Raw genomic sequence first — 17,536 nt, 5'->3', positions numbered from 1 at the left:
GAAATAAATAGCCCAGGAAAAAGTAGTTTGGTCACATAATTAACTACCATGGGCTACTGTTAAATATGAAATGTGACTCAGATATAATCTCTAGCTACCAACTAATTATTACGAACGAAAAATACTAATACATCAAGGATTATAAAAACACGTATTAACAATATAATCACTATGTCCTGTCCCCCTCCCCCTTTGTAACACTCACTAGATACATAATCTACATCTAGGGAATGTTTGCTTTTAGTTAAAACTAAGAAAATGTTTTCAAAACAATTTTCCAAATAATTCTTTTTAAATAGAGTAATATGAAATCACCTAAACTCTAACAAAAAAAATCCCATATAATAAAAAGGAAGAGTATTTTGGTTAATTATTAAAAATAAAATATTTAAGATTCTAAATTATTTATTTAAATTTTAGCTAGACATGTACAGAACACTTTATTTCTCATCAAAATTAGTAATTATTTTAAGTGTCTTCAAGAAAAATTACAAGGCACTTACATGTTTTATTGTTGAAAAGTTTTAAACTTCTGGGTAAATGCAAGAGGGAATAGTTCAGAGAAAACATGACTTTTTTATCCTCACCCATCTCCCTGGCTTCACCCATCTTCCCAGACCAAATTATTTAAGCAAATTTACGTGGAACATCTCTGTGGACAACTCTTACCTTTCCCTTTGTGCTTTTTTTGCTTCTGTTCACTCAGCTTATCCAATGGTAAATCACTGAGATCCAAACTATATAAATTTCTAGCTAAAACTTTAGTTAGTGTTTCCATAGTCAGTGACCACTCAGTGGCTAACTCCTCCCAATAGGTCAATGATGATAATACTGAGAGTAAGTCATCCCATAGTTCTCGAGAGATGTACACATTTAGATTTGCTTTGATCCAGGCAACGATAAGAGTCTATAAAGACAAATAATAACCATGAAATATGTTCAAGTTCAGATATTCAATTATGAAAATATTACCCAAAACAAGCAGAATTTTAAACCACATAATACCCATGATGCTTTCTTGGTACATAATACTTGTAAAAGTAATCCATGCAACCATTAGCATCTACTATTAATTTCTTTTCAACAATGGCCAACTCCCAACATTCTAAGCAATGTGGGCAAGTTATCAAAACTGAAAAGAAATATCCCTAAAGTTGTAACTATCCTTCATGCTGTATTGCATTAATGTTAAATAAAATAAAAGCTGCTTAAAAAGAGTCTCCACACTACTAAGTGTTGAAATTATTGACTAGTTAATGGTTACTGAGCTAAATTAACCAAAACCTACAGTCTCAAATTGAAGATGAAAATCAGTATATAACTTGAATATTCCAAAAAAATAAGTTATTAGAAATATACTTAATGAAATTTCCTGAAAAACTGTATGTAAACTGAAGAATTAAGTTTAATTCTGAAGACACCAGAAGAATTAAAGGTGTTCTATAATAAATCCAGTCATAGAATAAAAAATTTATTAGTTAAAGGGCAGAAATTTCTGATCAGCCATTACTCCTAAGATTATATGGATTTCTACTAAAGATAGAACCTCCTATTGAAACAAGTCATACAAGTTGGTATGTATTCCTATTGAAAAAAGATTTTTTGAAAGCTTCACTCTATATTTTATACTAAAAATTTCACGTTTATACTTTAAATATAAGCTGAAAATGAGCAGAGCTTATAGTATAGAAAATAACCAGTAATTCTCCATTCTAAATTTAAACATTCACACTACAATAAAGTTATTCCACATAGCAAGCTAAAATTGCCTTCCTATAGCTCTCAAAATTAGTTTAGTTCTAACAATTGAGAAATCTTTTTAAAAAGGGTTAATGAAGGGGATGCCTGAGTGACTCAGTAGGTTAAAGCATCCAACTTTCAGCTCAGGTCATGATCTCATGGTTCGTGGATTCATGAGTTCTGGCCCCACATCAGGCTCTCTGCTGTCAGCGCAGAACCTGCTTCATATCCTCTATCTCCCTCTCTTTCTGCCCCTCCCCCACTAGCTCTATCCCACTCTCTCACAAAAATAAACAAACACTAAAAAAGGGCGAGGGGTAATGAAGTTAAGAAGAGTTTAGATAATAAATATAACTGGTTTCAAAAGATTATTCACTACCAGAATAAAATTTTAGGCAAATGAGCACATTTAAAAATAGTAATAATTTGAAAGACTATACTTATGGACAAGAATTAGATCTGAGATAGCTTTTATCTATGATATTAAGAACCATTTTATCCATGTATTTGTAGTTAATGTGTCATCTTAAGAATATATTATTTTGCTATTTTCCAAAGAATCCATGATACATTTAAAGTCAGTACTCTATCCTCAGGTTGGAAAACACAGTAATTCTTATTTAATCAAACTACCACTGATACTTAAGATAAAGACTTGAATAAAGTCTTATAGAAGCAGCACGATAAGTAAGAATTTTTATTATCAACTACTTTTTCACTACTACGGAACAACATAAAACAAAGTTTTGCTTTTCTAACAATGCCAGAGATTTGCAAACTCATAAAGCAAACAATCAGGCCATTACTCATGAAGCTCTCTGGCAGCTTTTTGCAAGCATGTAAATAAATATGCCACACAAGAGAGAAAGTTCAGTATCATCAGCCTGTTTCAATGCTTTTTCACAGACTTGGTATTTCCTTCACTCTGATACTAGGTTGTGAGTGTCTATGTACGGCAAATCGCCTATTTAGATAAGCACTTTTAATTTAGTTCTACAAAAGATCCTTTAATGTGAAATGATCTTTAAGTTAAAGCTTTTTTTCCCAAGGAACAAGTACAGGGCTCAATGAATCTTATAAAAATACATATCTGACCATCTATTTATCTATCTATTTATTTTTATTGCCTGGAAAAGTGGTCCTGCAAGTCGACCTGCCAAGGTCATATTTTTTTTCCCCTGGAACTGTAGAAAAGCTTGTGATGGCATCTTCAGTACAGACTCCGTGACTCTGAGCAACACAAGCAGCATCTGTTCCCTTAAAGTAAAAAAATTAATTAATGTTTCCTTCTTGAATATGTTTGTTTTTGGTTAACAAATAACTTTAAAACTAATATTTATTATAAAATGTATTATCTTTCCATAACTCAAATATCAAATATCTTTCAAATTTTTAGAATTCTTTAAATGTTAAAATTAAAAATTCCATTTTATAAACTATACCAGCCATTTTAAAACCATTTTTCATTCATAAAACCCTCCCATCAAATAAAAATGTATGCAAAGCTGATGAATTGGAGGTGAGAATGTGGAGACTGCTCCCATCCCCCAACCCCTGAAAATGAAGTAGTGACTGCCTTTAGGGAGCTGTCTGAAGAACACTCTAGCTACACAATTTGGTTTTACCTTGATGCCTATTCATCTACTTCATCTTTATAATATGGAGAACAAGTACACATCTAGAAGTGTACCAGGAGCAATGTCTAACTACAAGACATTTTAGGATCAATAGATCATAGTGATCCTGACAAGTAATCAAGGACCATCCTTTTTAATTTGGCCATTTTTTAACCCTTTATTCTCCTTGTGTACTCCAACTCAAGCCTATCCTAATATTTTCTCTACCTTGCCTCTTTCTCCTAGATGCTTATTATTAAGACCATAAAACTACCTTATTTGCAGCTGATAATTTGGAAACTGATTCAACCACATGTGAAATGGGTATTTCAGTTTGGGTATACAGCCAGGCTAACAGTCCAATTCCCTATCACAGCCTCCTCTTTGGTTTGTTTGCAAGCCCATTCCAGGCATAGCAATATGTGGGACAGTCCATGTGAGAAATGTGGCAGAGGCAAGAGATCACAGATCTAGATTCGTAATTTTTTGGGGAAGGGAGGGCAGATTAAGATAGAAAAGTATCACTCAGTGAAAAATATCCTACATTTATTAACAAATAAATCTATGCATTCATTCATAAGATAGAAATCAAAGTTGCCACATTTGTAATCTTAGGCTTCTAGCTTAGCTGTATGAAATGAAAGCTATTTGAAATCAACTACATATGCAATAAAGTATACATTTTCCAAATAAATCTTACATGATTTGTGGTCAAATCAACACTCACTCATCTATAACCTTTTACTTTGTAATATAATAGTAATGATTTTAATTCATAAAATCTTGTAAATTCAATGTAAATATGTGAGTAATCTCTCATAATACTATCACTTCTAGGGAACTTATAAAAAATTTTTTTTAATTCTAAAATCGTGTTCCATATAGCAGTTCTCTCACTTTAACCTGGCTCAACAGCACTGATATAAAGTACATTAAAAAAAAAAAAAAAAAAAAAAAAAAAAGGGAAAGGGGGCAGGAGACTAACAAAAGAATGGTCCAAAATAGTACAGTTACTGATTAATCATAACCTAGGCTCAGATGTCATAAGGACCGCAATTCAAATCTCAGCTATGTGAACAAAATTGTGTGCCTAAGAATCACCATGTAAAACAGAGATTATCTACCTCAGAGTTGCTACAAGCATTAAGAAAATGCATGTATAGTGCTTAAAGATACCTGGCATAGAAAAGTGTTCCAATTAAGTTAATAACAAACTACTTCCAGATGTAACTATATCAACGTTGCTAATAAAGAATTTTTTCAAAATAAAGTCATTTTTCCACATGCAGCAAAACATATATTAAGCATACTCTTTCACTAAGTACTCCCACTTTTTAAGAATAAGTCAAAGGAGAAAAATGATGTATGTATAAGGATGATCACTGTCTTGTCTCCCCCCCAAAACAAAATAACTACATATCCATCAAAAGATGACTGGTTAAGAAAATTATGGTACATGCAAACAGCATAATACTATATTATGACTATGTATATGGTTTGGTGAACCAAATATTCATCAAAGGGCAAAACAATGACTACCTCTTGAGAGTGAGCTTTGGGGAAACTTTAATTTTCTTTTTACAACTTTTCTTCATTTGATTTTTACAATGAAGATGTATCATTTTTGCAAAAACTGAAGAGCTGCTCTTTTCCCCAAAAGGCCTATTTTTCCATTCAATTAAACAAATATTTATAGTGTACAATACATAAAATTCTATGCTCACAAACATAGGAAATATAAAAACAAAGACAACCAAGATATACTTTTTAGGGCCTCTCAATTCAGAGATAAACAGACAATTTATACAAGTAACTTAGGAATTAAGACAATTTTGACAAGAACTGTAACAGGTATAAACACAGAATGAAAAGAAGTGAAGTGAGGGGAAAGAATGGAAGTAAGGATATGTGGAAAAAGGAAGGTGAAATCTAAGCACAGTTATTACAACAGAAAAACATGGCAAGAATTAGGTATTCTTAAAAAAGGTTCAAGAATGTGTGCAGGAGAAGAGCAATTTGGTAAAGCTGGGAACCAGATTCCATTCTGCAGGGTGGAGTTTAGGCTTAAAAGAGAGAAAAGTAGGCAGGGATCTCACTGTACATGGCCTTGAATGCCAGGTTGAGGAATAAAGCATTCTTATATTTAATCATTTCCGTATACTTTTATTCACACATGCATAATTTCATTTATTCATGAATGTATTCATTTGGGAGAGTGGGGTGGGGGTGTCCACTTTAAAATATAATCCAAGAAGGTTGATCAAAAATGTCTGAGATAAAGTGGAGACTATTGTCATCCTAATTATTACATTAAATATTTCTCCATTCATTAATAGAAGCCTCTACAATACTGTGACAAGCTCTGCTTACAGACACTATCCCTCTAAAAATTATTATATTCATATATACAATCAAAAAAAAAGAATAAATATTTTTTACCAAGTTTTTTTGTCCATTGATACTTGCACAACCATGAACCGATAAATGTTAAGAATGCGTTTACACATATCTGTGTGCTCATCCAGAAGGTTTTTAATTTCATTTGCAGGTTCAAGAAGAAATATGTTTGATGAGTTTATAATAAACACCTAAGACAAAAGAAATAATTAGCTATTCATTATAAAATTAATAGCAAATTTCATATTCAGAGAAAAAAATTTAGATGCTGATCACTGGGTGATCTAGACTATAGGCTAATTCTAACCCTATTTCTACCCCAGCTTGACATTTGAAACTTAAACTCATTAAACAATTGTTTTTATGTTTATCTAGACAAATAAAAAATCACTACTAGGCACCCAAGAAAAATAAACCAAGTGAAAAAAATAAACCATGTGAAAAAGAGCATTTTTAAAAACTGAGAGCTTTAATATAATAACTCTACTGCTGTCATAAAATGAACCAATAAAAGAAAAACTATTTAGAATAAAAGATGATACCTAAATCAAGAACAATTTTCAAAATACCATCTATCCTTTCTTTTCATGTTTACAGGCTAAGTGTGTTTATCTGCTTTGGTAATAACAAACTGCATGAATAGATCATATACTATAGTACCACTAATGAGGATCCATTAATATACATCTTTAATTTATTGTAAAGAAATAAAAAGTTTGTTATAATCAAATAATTTATTGTATTTTGTTATCGAAGACAAAGTTATTATAATGGTTGACAGGTGTGTACAAAGGCTCTTGAGGACAGTTTGGAAGCACAGAACATTATATCTATTGTGAACCTTGGACATTTAGATTTTCTATACCCATAATTCTGATTTAAATCTCCTGGATGAACTACATAATAAAACATAGTTGTGAGAAAAGAATATTAAGCTAACTTTAAAATAGCGAAGATGGGGCACCTGAGTGGCTCAGTCGGTTAAGCGGCCAACTCTGGCTCAGGTCATGATCTCACGGTTTATGAGTTTGAGCCCCACATCAGGCTCTGCACTGATAACTCAGAGCCTACAGCCTGCTTCGGATTCTGTGTCTCCCTCTCTCCTCCCCTGCTCACGCTCTGTCTCTGTCTCTCAAAAAAATGAATAAATGAATAAATTTTTTAATAAATTAAAAAAAAAAGGTGAATAGATGACTTGGTAAGTCTACCAACACTGACCAAGTAGGCACAAATAAAAATTAGACATAAGATAAGGACATAACAACATATCCAGTAGAGAATTTTAACATGATAGTTTCAATGGATAAGTTTATTTGAATAAAACTGAAAAAATTTTAAATGTATTTATTTTGTGGACAAACATAAATTGCTAAAACTAACTCAAGAAGAAATAAAAAAAGATGCATACATCAATAATCATGAAAAGACCTGGTTATCAAAGCCTCCTTGATTCATCCCTGAACACCAGGCCTAGACACCTTTACTGGCAAAGTTTTGCCTAGCATGGAAGGTGATTCCTATTTTAAGCAAACTGTTTCAGAGACAAAAAAAGGAGAACTACCCAATTAATTTTTATAAAACCCTAATCCTGCTCTCAAAAACAGACATGAACTATATAAGAAAATGAAGTAAGAGACCAATATCACTTGTGCCCAAATAGACAAAAGTACTGAAAAGATAGTGGCAATTCAAATTGATCAAAGTATTATCCATATTTTATGACCAAGTAGTATTTACCCCAGAAATTTAAGAATACCTTGACATTAGAAAAGTCTATTAACAAAGAATACCCTATAAACAGACTAAAATGGAAAAAAGGATGATCATCACAATGTATGCAGAAAAAGCATCTAGCACTTACTATTTAAAAAAAAAAAACCAGCAAACTAAGAAAAAAGGTAAAATTCCTTAATCTGAAAAAGAGCACATATCAAGAACTATAATAAATGATGTAACAGCAATTAAACCTAAGAAGTACTGGCAAAAGCCAAGAATAAGACCAAAGTACTCACTATCACCTCATTACCCCTGGAGGACCCAGTAAGTGCAAAAGGAAAGCTGGAAGGGGGCAGGGAGAGGATACAAAGGAATATAAATATGAATGAATTGTAAAAGGAAAGATAAAACAACTATGAGCAATTTGGGAGAAAAGCAGTCCAGACAAAAGAAAAAGCAAGTTTAAAGGACCTGAGGTGCAAGCCTACCTCACATATTTAAGGAACAGCAAGGACTATAGACATAGAGTGGAGTGAAGAAGTGGGGAAGCAACTGGGTAATGATGTTGAGAAACAGAACCAGAGCATGTGGAGAACTTCGTACACTCACAGTGATAAAAGAATGTTTTTCTTCTCAAACTTTGCAGACCAATCCTATTGTAAAATACAATATAAACGAACTAACAGGAAAAAGGAAATGAAAAAAACACATAAAAATATAAACACAAACTTCATCAAAATCAAGAGATATATTAAATGACTTAAGTTTCTAAATTCTTACTCTCAATTTTTTAATTATCTTATAGTCTATGGGCCACATTCTGAGGAGCCTTGATGTAAAGCCTTATAGACCATTAGAAATACTTTTGCTTTTATGCTTAGTGATAATGCAAAACCAGTGGACAGGTTTGAGTAGAAAAATGACATGATCTGACTTAACAGCATCCCTCTGGCGACTGTGTTGAGAACATACTGGCGTGATGGGTGGGCAAGAGCAAAAGCAAGGATACTGATTAGGAGTTTACTGCAATAACTCAGATGAAAAATTATGGAGGCTTGGACACAAGAGGTAGCGTGAGTGTTGAACAGCTAATAGATAGGAGTATTCTGCATACATTCTGAAGATGGCCAGGATTTGGTATCAAATTAGATGTAGGATATAAAAGAGACACAGGAGACAAGGTGGCTTGAACAACTGAAAAACGTGCTATAAACGAAACAAAGAAAACTGCAGGAACAGCATGTTTGCTGAGCAAGGTGAGAAGCCAAATTTTAGATGCATCAAGTTTGAGATGTCTATTAGATATCTAAGTGAAGATGCTACCTTGGCATTTGAATATTTGAGTTCAAGGCTCTTAGAGTTCAGACAAGAGGTCTCAGACTAGAAACAAAATTGGAGAAGTTGCAGTAAATAGCATTTAAAGCCAGAAGAATGGATGAGATCAAACAGGAGAATAGAAAGATCCAAGCAAGACCTGATTCTTGGGCACTTCAACATGAATAGTCAGGGAGATATGAAAAAATCAGTAAAGGGGCACCTGGGTGGCTCGGTCAGTTAAGCGTCTGACTTCAGCTCAGGTCATGATCTCACAGTTCATGAGTTTGAGCCACACAGCTCTTTGCTTACAGCTCAGAGCCTGGAGCCTGCTTCGGATTCTGTGTCTCCCTCTCTCTCGCTCTCTCTGCCCCTACCCAGCTCATGCTCTGCACTCTCTCTCTCTCTCTCTCTCTCTAAAATAAATAAACATTAAAAAAATTTTTTTTAAAAACCAGTAAAAAATTCTGAGAAGTGACCACTGAGTTAGGAGAAATACAGGAGGGATGCTACTCTGAAGGCCAAGTTTTAATAGGGAGGGAATGGTCTATTCTGTCAAATGCTCCTGACAAGTCCAGTAAGATTAGGATTGAAAAATGTACATCTGGGGGCGGCTGGGTGGCTCAGTCAGTTGAGCATCCAACTTCGGCTCAGGTCATGATCCCACGGTTGATGAGTTCGAGACCCCATCGGGCTCTGTGCTGATAGCTCAGGGCCTGGAGCCTACTTCAGATCTCTGTCTCCCTCTCTCTGTGCTCCTCCCCTGCTCACACTCTGTCTCTCACTCAAAAATAAATAAATATTAAAAAAATAAATTAAAATAAATAAAAAGAAAAATGTACATCTGATTTAACAATGTGGAGGTCACATGTGGCCTTGACAAGAACAGTCTGATTTAAAAAATGAATGACTACAATGAACTCCTACAAATCAATATGAAAAAGACAACCCAACAGAATAAGGGAAAAAGCATACAAATAGGCAATTCATAAGAAGATGCTCAATTTCAATGGTGATGAAATTAAATGAAAACAAAGAAACACAAACTTATAAAATAACATTTCACATATATGAGGCAGCAAAATTAAAATCTAACTATATAGTGGGGAAGATACAAGGAAATGAGAACTCGCAGACACTACCAAAGAAAATGTAAATTATTATAATCACATTGGAGGACAATTTGGTAGTAACAGTAAAGTAAGGCTGATAATGTACAACTTCTCCAACCTGGTAGCTCCACTTCTGAGTATACAACCTAGGGAAATTCTCCCACAGAGTACAAAAAAAAAAAACAACAACCCACAACCATATTTAAGAATACTCCATGCAGCACTATCTGATAGTGAGAAATTGGAAACAACTTAAAAAACATCAACAGAAAAATGAGTTAAGTAAAATGTGAAATAACCATAAATTGCAATACCAGAAAGTAGCTAAAATGAATGAACTACAGCTATGTATCAACAACACATCTCAAAAACACGTTTAATACAAAAAGAAAGCACCAGATGACAGTACACCATGACACAATTTATATAAACTTTAAAGCTGTAATACATATATATTAGGAAGCAAAAGTTAAGGAAAAAACAAAATTAATATGTCCTAAGGATAACTGATAAACATGGGTACTGATTTTATTAAAAAATTATACTGTACACTGAAATACTTAAACATATATTTGAAATACTTAATGATTATTTTATTGTATTTTTAAAAAACAACCAAGAAGTGAACCACCTGCAAAACTGCCTGGGTACCAGCTCGTATGTTTTGTTCTGTGGCTTCTTCGGAGGCATCATGAAGAACATCTTGGTAGGTGCCATTTTTTGTCCAAGTAGAATTTCGAACATGATCAGCAACATCAGTCCCATTTTCCTGAAGAAAAATACCAAGTTTTTCATATTTCATTAAGAATGTTGCAACAAGATAATAAGCTGAAGAAGTAAACTGGAAATTATTGGGTCCTCCTACTAAGCATCTTCTCAAAATAAATGTTTCATTTGATTACAAAAGCAATATATGTTCACTGTGAAAAAGGTTCTTCCCATTGACAAAAACAAAAAGAAAACAAAAAAGTCATCCCTAAGAGTCAGACAGAAATTTTATCATTTCAGATATAGGGACATTTTTCTAAGGATATAATGTATGGATCTCCCTTCTGTAACTCACACACTTAAGAATAGGATTATATTACAGTTCTGTAAAACATACATTCCATTCTAAAGTAAATGACAGAACCCAAATAACTTATTTTTTAAAAATTTTTTAACGTTTATTTATTGAGAGACAGAGACACAGCATGAGCATGGGAGGGGCAGAAAGAGGGGGAGACACAGAATCTGAAGCAAGCTCCAGGCTCTGAGCTGTCAGCACAGAACCCGACGCAGGGCTTGAACTCAGAAACCGCAAGATCATGACCTGAGCTGAAGTCAGATGCTTGACCGACTGAGCCACCCAGGCACTCCTAAATAACTTACTTTTTAATGTTTATTTATTTTTAAGAGACAGAGAGCGTGAGTGGAGGAGGTGAAGAGAGAGAGGGGATAGTGGACCCAAAGCGGGCTCTGTGCTGACAAGCAGCAAGACTGACGCGGGGTTCGAATCCATGAACCATGAAATCATGACCTGAGCTGAAGTCGGATGCTCAACTGACAGAGCCACCCAGGCGCCCTTGGAATCCAAATAACTTAAATAAATCAACAGAAAACAGTTTCTATTTGTTTTACTTTAGAGTATTAAAATTCTTATTACCCAAAGACAGAGAATATTAGGTACTTCAAACCACTAAAACTGTATCTTTCTGCCTGAGTGTTAGCTGTCAAACACCTTGCAGACTAAGGAGTTCCTTTAGGTGAAAAGCCGCAAAAACAGACTGTTTTGTTCTCTTTTACTTATTAATTTTTGTAAGTTTCTTTCTAGCTATTTTCTGCTTTTGGTCATTCCTCCACATCTTCAAACAGTCTCTTGTTTTCTTGAATATTCTGTCTAGAGCTTATAAGTGCAATATGCAGGGGATTTATTAGTCTAATACAAACTACTCTGCCATTACCGAAGTAATGGAAATCAGCTCTGTCTGCACAGCCAACACAATATACCACAGTATACTATACCCCTTGTCTTAAACCTCATAATCCTATGATCAGATATCTAATGAACATTTCTTCCTGAATGACCTAAAAGCACCTCCAACTCAAAATACTTAAAAGTTTATTAACCATGTCCTCCCCATTCTTACCAACCCCTCTAGGCACCATAGGCACCACCACCAAACTTGCTTTTGTAAAAATTCCTAGTTATATGTGAATGGCAACTACCCTGTTGCAAAAGAAACAAACTTGGGACATCTCCCCACTCCTCATTTCTCTCAGCCAATTAATCATCAAGGCATATTGATTTTACCACCGAAGCAGCTCATATCTGTCTTCTCCCTTGTATTTCCATTCCAATTTCCACTGTCCTGGGTACTTATGTCCCTTCTGAACATTGCTAATATTTCTACTAGTCTCCTTGCTTCCAATCTACCTTCCATTCTGGGCTTGACATGATCTTCTGAAATATATAACTATCCATGCCATTCTTCTATTCATAATCCTTCAAAGCCTTTCCATTATCTATAATGTAATCCAAGTCACTACAATGGCATATAAATTCTGGCATACACATATAGTATGTATATACAGAATGTATATATATAATATATATATAGTTATGTACAGTAGATATATTCAGGGTCTCTCACATCTTTGTAGATGCTATTCACACCATGTGGTTCCTTCCCTATTTGTTACATGCACTTCATATTATACTACCTCCTGTATGAAGACTTCTCTAAGCCTAAGTAGAGTTAGGTATTCCCTATTTCAGACTCTAGGATCATAGCAATATTCTTTTATAATATTTATTTTTCATGTTTGTCTTCTTGCTAAACCAGAAGTTATGTGAAGGTAGAAAAGATGTCTTTTCATGTTTGTATCTCCAACATTGGTTCTCCATGAGGGTATTACAATATTTTACAGGGCACTCTCGGAGTTTGCTGTCACAAGAATGGAGAATACCACTGAGATTTAACAGGATGAGCCAGGGAATGTTAAACATATTACAAGATGCATGACAGTTTGCACACACACACACACACACACACACGGTATTACATGTCTTTTAAGTATCTCACAGATACTAAGTGAATAAAAAAACACATGTATAATTATCCTAATCTGTAACAACTCCATTTTATAATTAAAACCAAATTTTAAATCATTATTATATATATTAAATTTATCAGAAATATAAATCAGTGATTTATATTCACTGACAGCTCAGAGCCTGGAGCCTGCTTCAGATTCTGTGTCTCCTTGTCTCTCTCTCTCTCTCTCTCTCTCTCTCTCTCTGCCCCTCCCCCACTTGCACTCGTCTCCCTCTCTCAAAAATAAACATTAAAAAAAATTAAAAAAAAAAAAAGAATTTATGCTTAAAGAATAAATGATACCAGGTACTCAAATTTCACTTCTCTGTCTTCCCTCCTCTTTTTTTCCTCTATGAGTAAACTCCAGTCTCATCATAGACCAGCTTATTCTGCACTTAAGGATTTTTTTTTTTACACTGCAATGAGCAATAGTATGAAAATTTCCAAGAAAGAATTCAGAATATTCTGGGTTTGTGATAAGTACCAAACTCCTAGAATAAGGCAGGTTAAGGGAGAATTGTAGTTTGGTAAGCATCCTTAAGGAATATGTATTATAACATTCATTTTTATCTAATGCCAGTTTTATATATTATACCTTTTTTTATTTAAAAAAAATTTTTTTTTAACGTTTATTTATTTTTGAGACAGAGAGAGACAGAGCATGAATGGGGGAGGGTCAGAGAGAGGGAGACACAGAATCCGAAACAGGCTCCAGGCTCTGAGCTGTCAGCACAGAGCCCGATGCGGGGCTCGAACTCACGGACCATAAGATCATGACCTGAGCCGAAGTCGGCCGCCCAACTGACTGAGCCACCCAGGTGCCCCAATATATTATACCTTTTTTACTTAAGTATAATTGACATACAATTATTTATACAAGTTTCAGGTATACAACATGGTGGTTCGACATTTATATACATTATAAAATGATCACCACAATAAGTGGAGTTACCATCTGTCACCTTACAAAGTTATTATAATTCTACTAACTATATCCCCTATGCTGTACTTTATATCCCTGTGACTATTTTATAATTTGAAGTTTGTAGCTCTTAATCTCTTTCACCTATTTGGCTTATCTCTCCCACCTTTCCTCCCTCTGGCAACCACTGGCTGGTTCTCTATATTTATGAGTCTGGTCCTATTTTATTTCTTCATTTGTTTTGTTTTTTAGAATCTACATCTAAGTAAAATTAAATGGCATTTCTCTTTCCCTGACCTACTTCACTTAGCATAATACCCTCTGGGTCCATCCGTGTTGTCGTAAATGGCAAGATTTCATTCTGTTTAGGTCTAAGTAACATCTATTGTGTGTGTGTGTGTGTGTTAACAGAGAGAGCACATTTTCTTTATCTATTCATCTACCAATGGGCATGGAGTTGTTTCCATACCTTGGCTACTGAAAATGATGCTGCAATGAACATAGGAATGCATATATCTTTTTGAATTAGTGTTTTCATTTTTTCAGTTAAATACACCCAGAAATGGAATTAATGGATCATATGGTATTCTTATTTATAATTTTTCAAGTAATCTCCATACTGTTTTCCATAGTGCACCGATTTGCATTCCCACCAACAGTGCAGAGAGTTCCCTCTGCTCCACATCCTCACCAACACTTATTCCTTGTTTTTTGATACTACCATTCTCACATGTGTGAGGTGATACCTCACTGTAGTTTTGATTTGCATTTCCTTAATGATTAATGATGTTGAGCATTTTTTCATGTGTCTGTTGGCCCTATATCCTTCTTTAGAAAAATGTCTATTCAGGGTCTCTGTTCATTTTTTAATCAGATTGCTTGGGTTTTCTGGTGTTGAGTTGTAGGAGTTCTTTATATATTTTGAATATAAACCCCTTATTGGATATATCATTTGCAAATATGTTCCCCCATTTGCTAGGACGCAGTTTTGTTTTGCTGATGGTTTCCTTTGCTATGCAAAAGTTTTTCAGTTTAATGTAGTACCAACCATTTATTTTTGCTTTTGTTGCCCTTGCATGAGGAGGCAGACCCCCCAAAACAAACAAACAAAAGCAAAAACAAAAGCAAAAAAAACATTACTAAGACAGATGTCAAAGAGCTTAATGCCTACGTTTTCTCTTAGGAGTTTTATGGTTTCAGGTCTTACACTTGAGTCTTTAATCCATTTTGAGTTTATTTTTGTGTATGGTGTAAGAAAGTGGTTCAGTTTTCCCACACACTTACTGAAGAAGTAGTCTTCTCCATTGTATATTTTTGCTTTTTCTGCCATAGATTTTTAAGTTTATTTTTGTATGCTGTGATTCAACTTACTTATTAGTTTTAACAGTTTTTTGATGGAATCTTTAGTGTTTTCTATGTATAGTATCATGTCATTTCCAAAGTTTTACTTCTTCCTTAACAATTTGGGTGCCTTCTATTTCTTGTTCTCGTCTGATCACTGTGGCTAGGACTTCCAATACCATGTTGAATGAAAGTGGTTAAGAATAGACATCCTTATCTTGTTCTTCCTGATTTTAGAGGAAAAGCTCTCAGTTTTTCATCTTTAAGTATGATGTTAGCTGTGGGTTTTTCATATATGGCTTTTATCATGTTAAAGTATGTTCCTTTTTGCTGAGAGTTTTTATTATAAATGGTTGTTGAATTTTGTCAAATGCTTTTTCTGCATCTATTGATATGATCATATGGTTTTTACCCTTCATTTTGTTAATGTGGTATATCATGTTGATTTGCAAATGTTGAACCATCCTTGAATCCCCCAAATAAATAACACTTGATCATGGTGAATGATTCTTTTAATGTACTGTTGAATGCAGTTTGCTAATATTTTGTTAAGGATTTTTACATCTGTGTTCATCAAACATACTGACTTGTAGTTTTCTTTTTTTGTATGGTCTGTGTCTGGTTTTGGTATCAGGGTAATGCTGGCCTCACAGAATGTATTTGGAAGGTTTCATTACTCTTCAGTTTTTGGGAATAGTTGGAGAAAAACAGGTATTAACTTTTCTTTAAATGTCTGATGGAATTTGCCTGTGAATCCATCTGGTCCTGGACTTTTGTTAGGAGTTTCTTGATGACTAATTCAATTTAATTACTAATAATTGTTGTGTTTAGAATTTCTTTTTCCTGATTCAGTTTTGGAATACTGAATGTTTCTAGGAACTTATTCATCTTGTAGGTTGTGCAATTTGTTGGCATATAATTTTTCAAAGTTGTCATATAATTTTTCATAGTCGTCTCATAAATAGCTTTTGTATTTCTGTTGTATCAGTTGTTGCTTCTTCCTCTTCATTTCTGATTTTATTTATTTAGGTCCTCTCTCTTTTTCTTGATAAGTCTAGTTAAAGTTACCAATTTTATCTTTTCAAAGAACCAGCTCTCAGTTTCATCATCTTTTCTATTGTATTTTTAGTCTCTGTTTCATTTATTTTTCCTTTCATCTTTATTTCTTCTACCAACTTTTGGTTTTATTCTTCTTTTTCTATCTAGTTCTTTTAGGTATAAAGTTAAATTGTTTATTTGAGATTTTTCTTGATTCTTCAGGTAGGCTTGTGTTTATACAAACTTCTTAGAACTGCTTTTGCTGTGTTCCAAAGATTGAGGAACGTTGTCTTCGTTTTTATTTATCTCAAAGTAGTTTTTTAATTTTTAATTTTTTTTTGAGAGAGAGAGAGCACACATGCCAGCAGAGAAGGGGCAGAGGGAGGGAGAATCTTAAGCAGGCTCAACACTCAGTGCAGAGCCTGATGTGGGGTTCAATCCCACAACCCTGGGAATCATGACCCAAGCCAAAATCAAGAGTTGGATGCTCAATCAACCAGGCCACACAGGTGCTCCCAAGGTTATTTTTTTTATTTCTTTGCTGACCCACTGCTTGTTTAGTCTCCACGTCTTTATGCTTTTTACGGTTTTTCCTAATTTATTTCTAGTTTCATAATGTTGTGGTTGGAAAAGATGCTTGATATGATCTCAACCTTCTTACATTTACTAAGATTTGTTTTGTGGCCTAATACGTGATCTATCCTGCAGAATGTTCCATGAGCACTTATAAAAAACGTGTATTCTGTTGTTTTTCAATGGAATGTTCTGTACATATTTGTTAAGTCCATCTGGTCTAATATCTCACTCAAAGTCACTGTTTCTTTATTAAGTTTCTGTCTGTTGGGGTGCTGTGCCGACAGCTCAGGACTGGAGCCTGCTTCTGATTCTGTGTCTCCCTCTCTCTCTACCCCTCCCCTGCTCACACTCTGTCTCTGTCTCAAAAATAAATACACATTAAAAAAAAATTTAATTTTCTGCCTGGACAATCAATCCATTGATGTAAGTGGGATGTTAATGTTCCCTATCACTGTATTACTGTCAATTTCTCCTTTATGTCTATTAATATTTAAATATTTAGATGCTCCTATATTGGATGCATGTATATTTACAAATACATTCTTTTGTTGAATTGCTTCCTTCATCATTATGTAATGCCCTTCTCTCTTTTAGTCTTTGTTTTAAAGTTTATTGTGTCTGATACAAGTATTACTACTCCAGCTTTATTGATCATTTCCATTTGCATAGGATATCTCTTCCATCCCA

The 17,536-nt window shown here is 34.1% G+C and overlaps 1 protein-coding gene across 12 annotated transcripts in view; it reads right to left on the bottom strand.

The window, feature by feature from the left end:
- RALGAPA1 (Ral GTPase activating protein catalytic subunit alpha 1) overlaps positions 1-17,536 on the bottom strand; it is a 271,674-nt gene that overhangs the window by 169,678 nt on the left and 84,460 nt on the right. For all 12 annotated transcript variants that reach the window (XR_015252424.1, XM_086709916.1, XM_086709922.1 and 9 more), the window contains exons 12-15: positions 10,527-10,664; positions 5,796-5,944; positions 2,868-2,997; positions 670-907 (exon numbers count right to left, since the gene is read on the bottom strand). Coding sequence is in view for 11 of the 12 variants with exons in the window: in XM_086709916.1 (XP_086566042.1) it covers positions 670-907; positions 2,868-2,997; positions 5,796-5,944; positions 10,527-10,664 (655 nt within the window). In the remaining variant the exon portion in view is untranslated. The remainder of the gene's footprint in view (positions 1-669; positions 908-2,867; positions 2,998-5,795; positions 5,945-10,526; positions 10,665-17,536) is intronic.

Source organism: Puma concolor, chromosome B3 (genome assembly GCF_028749965.1).
Source record: "Puma concolor isolate L17-30 chromosome B3, mPumCon1.1.hap2, whole genome shotgun sequence".
NCBI classification, from domain to species: domain Eukaryota; kingdom Metazoa; phylum Chordata; class Mammalia; order Carnivora; family Felidae; genus Puma; species Puma concolor.
The sequence above is the reverse complement of the archived record's forward strand: the minus strand, read 5'-3'. Positions and strand labels throughout refer to the sequence as shown.